The 7,939-nt window shown below is 42.3% G+C and overlaps 1 protein-coding gene across 1 annotated transcript in view; it reads left to right on the top strand.

Moving 5' to 3' along the window:
- SHROOM3 (shroom family member 3) overlaps nt 1–7,939 on the top strand; it is a 336,716-nt gene that overhangs the window by 309,435 nt on the left and 19,342 nt on the right. Inside the window, exons 7-8 of the mRNA XM_019623516.1 lie at nt 3,365–3,438; nt 7,176–7,936. Of these exons, the coding sequence (XP_019479061.1) occupies nt 3,365–3,438; nt 7,176–7,936 (835 nt within the window). The remainder of the gene's footprint in view (nt 1–3,364; nt 3,439–7,175; nt 7,937–7,939) is intronic.

Genomic DNA, 7,939 nt, shown 5'->3' with positions numbered 1-7,939 from the left:
ATTGGGGAACAGTGTGTTTTTCCAGGACCCATCAGCTCCAAGTCAAGTAATTGTTTCAATCTAGTTGTGGAGGGCGCAGCTCAGTGGCCCATGTGGGGATCGAACTGGCAACCTTAGTGTTACGAGCACTGCATTCTAACCAACTGAGCTAACTGGCCACCCCTATATATTTTTGTATTTGAAAAAATTCCAGGAGCTTGACCATTATTATCCTTAAGCTTTGGGGAAGGCAATAAGTAAGAATTTTTCTCATCCCAGCTTTAGAGAACTTGGTGAAATTAAATGACCCTGCAGAGACCATCTGCCTGAGTTAAACCCAAAATATGGAGTCTCTTTTGGGTGCTGGCTCAGTCCGTGGCATTCTGAACAAATGCCACGTGCTCCTGCCAGCCAGATGTGAATAAGAGCAGCATTTTACAGGTTTGGACAAGGATTCAGCTCCTTTGCTGTCCACTAGCAAGGACAGTTTCTACCTCCAAACCAACGTCAGCATGGAAATAAATTCTTCTGTTCATAAAAACTGATCATTCTTGGGCCTGAAATGATGACTGCAAAAGACTACCGCCACGTGTAGCCTGAAACCTGTTCAGATACTCTGCAGGCCCAGGCCTCTCCTTAGCCAGCTGTGGTTCTCTCTGAAACATTACCTCTCCTTTAATTCCTCTTCATTTGAAAGGTGTAATTGCAAAACAAATGGATATTAGTGATGGAGCTGAACAGCCCAACAAATTCTTGCCTATTTCCTACTTTCTGTGGGACTTTGGAAAAGTTAACCTTTTTAAAGTAGGTGGGCTCTGCAGAAACATATTCAAATGTTTCTGCCTTAAAGATGGAAATTTATATTTCTTCATCGCATGGATCTAAACTATAGCCGAGACTGTAAAAAGAAACCTGTAGAGAAGTAAGATTCCTGGTGGAGATTTTTTTTTTCCAGATGCTGAGTTAGAGGCTTCTCTGGTTCTTGCTCTATATTCAGAGACCTTTGTTTCTGACGTGTAACACATTCACCATGTGATAGTGAGACAGACATTTAATTGCTAAAGAAATTGCTCACTGCATGGAACCTGAGTTTTGGGTGTAGGCTTGATTCAGGAGAATGCAGCTTGTAAACCATTTTTAGCATCGCTCAACTAGCCAAGCTTGGGGATATATAACCAAATCAACTTTCCACAAAATGTAAAGTGACAAATAGCTACTAATAACCAAATGTGTTCTAGGTGCCAGTCATTCCACTAAGTGTTTGACTCAGAACTCAAAGCAAGATTAAGGCCTGGGATTCGATAGGCTTTAGGTTTATGGATTTAAGTATACTATGCCTAATGAAGAATGAAAACTGGTCAGTATCAGAAGGCAGAGATAACTAACGAAAACAAACTGACATTTAACAAGTGTCTGTTGGTATAACCCTTTACCTGGCATTTCTTTCATAGCTACTGCTTTTCCCTAAATTGCCATAAGTACTTTATACTTCTTACCACTTTGTAGAAAATCAAGTCTTGGACAGTGAATGCATGCCTAATCAAAGCAAGTAAATACAATAGGAATTTATCCCCCTTGGGGTTTTACTAGGTTGGGAAGACGTTTTCCTTCTCTCCAAAATTTTGATTGACAGGAGATTTAGAGAGTTCTCTCAGTAACCTATTACTGGGTCTAACTTACTTTACACACACTCACTTAAGTGTCAATTTAAGCTCATACTATAATTCAAAGGAAATAACAGAATGGGAAAATATATTTAAAAGGTTCTGGGTTAGGAGCTTAAAGGAGACCTAGAGGCTTTTCTAATTATTGGCAAAGGTGCACATTCATGTCACCAGAGGGGGTGGAGTGGGGGAACACTTTAGAGGGACATAAGGTTTCGTGGAGAATAGGCATTCCCCTTCCCTATAGTAATATTTGAGCAAATCAGAGACACATGAAATCCCTTTTCCTTGAAGCACTGAAGTCTGATTGCATCTAGCTCAGCTACCACTCCGCCTGTTAAGATTCCAAAGAAAGACCTTGGGTTTTGTTTGTTTGTTTGTTTGTTTTTCTTAGCTGAGCCATCCTGCCACCTGTTGGCAGCTCAGCGGTAGCTCAGCTAGGGCCGGGACTCGAACCGCTGTTGCTCAAAGCTCAAACTCTTGAGCAAACTCTTAACCAACTGAGCCACTCGGCCGGCCCTAGATCTTGGGTTTTGAAGAGATCATGGTATGACTCCTGGCTCCTCTACTTACCTAACTGAGGGTGGGTAAGATACTTAACCTCTCTGAACTACAGTTACTTCCCCGCTCCCCATTATTACAGGTTAAATTACTGAAGAAATGTCAGGTGCCTAACACAACTCCAGGCGTGTCATTTGAGGGATGTGAAGAACTTAGGAGAGTGTCTGGCACATAGTAAATGCCCAACAAGGGATAGCTGCATTTACTAATACTAGCCAAGTGTTTGTATCTTCTTTGTGCCTACTGCCACCTTTGGCTCTTTTTATTGCTTATTAGTTAGTACCTTTACCACTTATGGGGTTGTACAGGGGTGGAGAAATAGGGGGCGGAAAGCAATTAGCTCTTTGGAAACAGTAAAATAAATTGCTGAAATTAAGTTTAGGGATTAAGTATGGATTTAATTTTTGTTTTCTACCTGTATCCTATTATAAATAATTCAGTGTTAAATGTTTTATCATCAATAGCAGCATTGTCTTTCATCAGGGACTTGTCCACATGGGCCGAATCTTACACCATCAAAAACTGACCTACAACCTTTTCAGGAAACCAATACTTACCCTTAATAAAAACAAAAATAAGCAGTGGCTACCACTAAAATGGCCCAGAAAGATTGATATTACATGTGGGTGAGATGTTTTACCCCCAGAAAACATATTTCAACCCGATGACAAGCTAGCTTTATATCTTCTCGAATTATAACTCAGAACATTTGAGATTTTTGCTAAATTCCATACAGTATCCTTTTCCTATCATCTCCCATATTTCCCAATTGCTGTTTCAAAAACTTGGCCCTTTGAATTAATTTGCATCATTATATTTCAAGTACAGCAGTTGTTTTGGACCCTGGAGATATCAGACTTCTCTTGCTTAGAAAGTGCCCTTGTTAGGAGAGGCACCTGGTGAGACAGACTGAGGTTCAAATCCTAGCTCTGCCAACTGTGACCTTGGGGAAGTTAACCTCTTTGGGCCTAACTCCTCATCCATGCTGTGGGGCTAACAAACTTCTTGGGGCGTTGAGGAAGAAATGGGATAGTATATAAGAGTGCCACCATGGTGCCTGGCAATACATAGTAGGCCTCCAATAACGGTTCTTGCTCCTTTCTGTCTCTATCCCCTTGGTAAATGTTGGTAATAATGCCATGCCTTTCTTGTGTTTCAAGGATGTGCTTTTGGAGGAAAACAGCAGCTTTGGTCTTGTGAAGGATCCGCGTCACTTCGCTGGCCCTGGATCCAGGTACGTATGTGTATTTCTGATGCCCTCCGCCTTATGAGTGCTGCTGGGGTTAAATGTTTGTGTTCCTCTACAAGAAATTGAAATGTGGTATTGCGATGTTTCATGGTGCTCCCTTTTCCATTTGTCTAGGCCTTGGGGAACTTTTTTTATTTAGATGACTTTCTCTAAGAAGGATACTAATTCAAAATAGGTTTTGAATGTGCTATTGAAGCAGTCACTTCTAATAAGTTGAGCATCAGAACAGTTCGTGAATATGCTCTTCTGAAGCATATCCTGTGGCTCTCCCACATGGGGCCTTTGTTGTGTGGCTGCTCTCTTCTTCCCTCCTTCCAGTTCTGTGAGCAGAGGATCAGGTCTGGTGGAGAAAGTGCTCAGGGAAGAAGGAGTATTTCAGGAACAGCTTCAGAGAGTGAAGTGAAAAAGAAAGCTCCAAAATCATAATTTTTAGGCACTTAAGGATCAAAAATAACAGCAAAGTCATGTTTTAAAAATTTACCATCAAAATCATTTCTCCTAGGTAGAAAAATTAATGTACAATTTTTTAGAATTTCAGTTTTTGAGCGAGTCACATGGAGCTTCATAAGTAGAAAATTCCAGAGTTTCCTCGGAACCACATGACTGTGTGTAGTTTCAGCGCAGCATCATAGGGCTATCTACTGTAGTCTGTTTACTAATGATAATACATTTAAACCCTTCCTACTACGTTCCATGTTTTTCAAGCCAGTTCCCTAATTTTTCTTATATTTCATTCAGTCATTGTTTCCCTCTTTTTCTTTATTCACTTTCTCAATAACTCAACATAGTCCTGCCAGTTAGAAGCAGCCAGCGTGGTCAGCAAGTGGGTATTAAGTTACTCCTTTATTGCCAAGAGCAATCTTCCACAGTTAATGTGCTCTTGCTTCTGTAGCTGGGCCTAAAGTGAAGAAAGTATTCAAGGTGAGGCTGAGGACTTTGGTCAGTTTGAATGTGTTAATTAAAAGCTAGAGACAAAGGAAAACTCTGCAGTGGACTACAGCACTGCCAAAAGAGACCTGGTTTGAAGTCAAAGGTAAAATGAAATTCAGCCACAAAAAAATCAAATAACTCAATTACAAAAAGGACTTGAATAGACATTTCTCCAAAGACGATGGACAAAATGGCCAACAAACTTATGAAAAGATGTTCCACATCACTAATCATCAGAGAAATGCAAATCAAAACCACAATGAGACACCTATTAGGATCCTTAAGATAGCTATTATCCGAAAAAAAAAATAAATAAATAATAAAAGAACAAGTGTTGATGAGGATGTGGAGAAATTGAAACACTTGTGCACTATTGATACGATTGCAAAATGGTGCGACTGCTAATGGGAAACAGTATGGAGATTCCTCAAAAAATTTAAATAGATCTCCGACATGACCCGGCAGTCCCATTTCCGAGTATTCATCCAGAAGAATTGAAAACTGTCTGGAAGAGATAGTTTCATACCCATGTTTATAACAGCATTACTCACAATAGCAAGGAAGTAGACACAACCCAAATGTTTATCGATGGATGAATAAACGAAATGTGGTATATACATAACGTGGAATATTATTAAGCCTTAAAAAGGAAGGAAATGCCGACATGCTACAACATCGAAGAACTGAGGATATTATGCCAAGTGAAATAAGCCAGTCACAAAAAGACAAATACTCTATGATTCCACTTACATGAAGTATCTAAAGTAGTTAAATTTATAGAAACAGAAAGTAGAATGGTGGTTACAAGGCTAGGGGAGAGAGGAAAGAGCTGTTGCTTAATTGGAGTTTCAGATTTGCAAGATGAAAAAGCTCTAGAGATCTGTTTCACAATAATGTGAATATAATTAACACTACTGAGCTGAACATTTAAAAAGTTTAGTGTAAATTTTAAGTTATGTGTTTTTTACCACGTAAAAAGAATGCTCTAAAGGAAAAAAAAAAAAAGACTAATCTCTCTCAAACTCCATTCTTGAATATTAGGATTCCTGCATACACACCAACAGATGGTTTCCTCTCACAAAAAGAGACTCAAACAAAATCTTTTTTTTACCCTATTCTTTGTTCTTGAGGAAATATAAAACAGTCACCAAGGAGAAGCATCCTCAACCAAACTAGGCAAGCATTTAACTCAAAATTACCTTCAAAAATATACAATTTAAGTGGTTTACGTAAACTAAAAAGATTAAACATGTTTTTCGTTTTAAAAACATCATATCAAGGTTTGTTGGGCTGGATCTTTAAAGGATAAGTGCTATACTAGTTTATTGTATGTTTTAGTGATGTCTTCCCTAAAAAGCCTCAAGAAATAGAGTAAGGAAAATGAAGGTACCTGAATTCATCATTAAAACATCAGATTCCAGTGTACTCCGTGTCCTATCAGAAGATGCTAAGTTTAAAAATAGTTCATATTCTGCAGTCTAAAGAGCAGTTGGGCAGAAGAAGAGGTATTGTTATTTCAACAGACTTTGAAGAGGGTACTTTGTGCCAGGGAAGCCAAAATAAATAACATGGGGGAGTACAGAACACACCCAGCGAATCGCTTGCTGCTGGGCTGCTTATATACCCAATTGGGAACCCACCAAGAAGTACAGAGTAGCCAATCCTAGACATTGAGACGTTCCTGGTTTAAAAAATAACAACCTCTAGATGAAAGGATCTGTGAGGGGAGGACAGAGGTTGCATCTGAGAGAGAGATGGGCTCCTCATTCAACCATCTGCATTTATAATGAAAAAGCTTATAACCACAGAAGAAGAGCTATTTTGTCTGCAGTCTTTCCCGCCCGTATGCTGCATTCTCCCTGCTTGCACTTAGAGGATTTCATGGCAGGCCTGTGCTGGGGCCCTGACTGGGGCCTGAGCCACGCTCCCTGAGAATTTGGATCTGTAAAATGAAAAGTGCCATCTGCTCTCTAGATTTCGCTTGCATACTAGTCAGAAATTTACCAACGATGGTGGTTTGCCGAGGATATCGTTTATCCTCACATTAACTCTTGCATGGCAGGCAGACAGGCGAGCACCGCAGACTCCAGGTTTCTTTGTTTTGTTCTCTTTTTCCCCCCTTTAGAACACAGTAACACAAGCATTGAAAATTGTTGGTGTTTTCCTTGGAGCCTACATAGGGGACATTTGTTTGAATCCCCACATACCCTATTTGCTCATTACTGTCAATCTCCTTCTTAGAGGTAACTGCTTATTAGCTCCTTATGAGACTCTCCCCCTCTTGTTTACATTCCATTATAAGAAGTGAGAACACTAGGAGAATAAGAGAAGGTTGCAAATAAAACCTTCAGAGGCAGCAGCCGGCACAGAGGCTTTCCAGACAGACCTCCCCCTGCAGGGATCACACTGCGAGACAGGAGGCCGCATCCTCTTTCCCCCAGTCAGGAGCTGGCTCCCAAAGCAGTTCTAACAGGAAGAAATGCACCTACTTGTTCCTTTCTGTTTATATCCTGAAGCCCGTCCTCCAAAGCCGCCTGATGTGGGTGGTGGGGGCAGTGAGAGAAGGCTGGCAAAAGCAAATGCTGTGTCACACTTAACCTGTAGGAGTCATGCCTGTCTGGTATTTTATCTAAACTTGGTTCTTTGTATGAGCAGCTGGTGGCAGAGGGCGAGAGTGTGCGGCCTCTGTAGGGGTCTGTCTCCCTATCAATTGCTTTTCCCATTTGTGTAATGGGCTCAGTATTTGCCCCTTTCTTCAGAGCTGTAATGCTCATGTTTGTATCCTGCTCCAGGTCACTCAGTTGTTCAGAAAGAGGCGGAGAAGAGATGCTGTTGCTCACACACCATCCCAGCCCTCGTTGGGGTGGTTCAGGCTGCAAAGCAGTTGGTGCCTCAGTTCTCAGCGAACGTCCTGGACCGCTGGACCATCACAGGCAGGCCAGCAGAACACCTTGCCCCAGGCCCCTGCCCAGAGGAATGCAAGGGCGTCTCACAGACACCAGGGCTGTACCACTGACCCCACTCACCCCAACCCTGCCTTCCCCTGCCCCCTCCAGCTACTGTTCACAGGCTGCCGATGATCAGCCAACTAGAAGGGATGGTCAGATGGGGCAGCAGCCTCCTCCTCCCTACACCCCAGCTGTGACTCACAAAAGCAATGGTCACAGCCTGGCCCAGCCTCCCAGCCCAAGAGGTCATGAGTCCAACAGCCCAGAGCGTGGGGTAGAGGAAGGAATGAGGAAGCGGCCTCCCCCGCCTCGGGTGAAGTGGGCCCACGCAGTCAGAGAGGACAGCCTCCCTGAGGAATCCTTGTTGCCCGAGTTTACAAACCTGAAGCACTACAGAAAACAGCAGAGTCTTCCAAGTTCAAGCAGCACTTCTGACCCAGACATGCCTCTTGGGGTCCCACACACTCCGGGGAGGATCTCCCTCCGAATATCTGAGTCAGCCCTGCAGGCCTCCCCACCACCTCGGGAGGACTGTGATGATGACGTGTTTGTGAAGGACCTGGACCCCAGTGCCACTTCCAGCCCCACATTTGAAGCTCTTCCCCTAC

This window comes from Hipposideros armiger, unplaced genomic scaffold (genome assembly GCF_001890085.2).
Source record: "Hipposideros armiger isolate ML-2016 unplaced genomic scaffold, ASM189008v1 scaffold_552, whole genome shotgun sequence".
NCBI classification, from domain to species: Eukaryota; Metazoa; Chordata; class Mammalia; order Chiroptera; family Hipposideridae; genus Hipposideros; species Hipposideros armiger.
The sequence above is the reverse complement of the archived record's forward strand: the minus strand, read 5'-3'. Positions and strand labels throughout refer to the sequence as shown.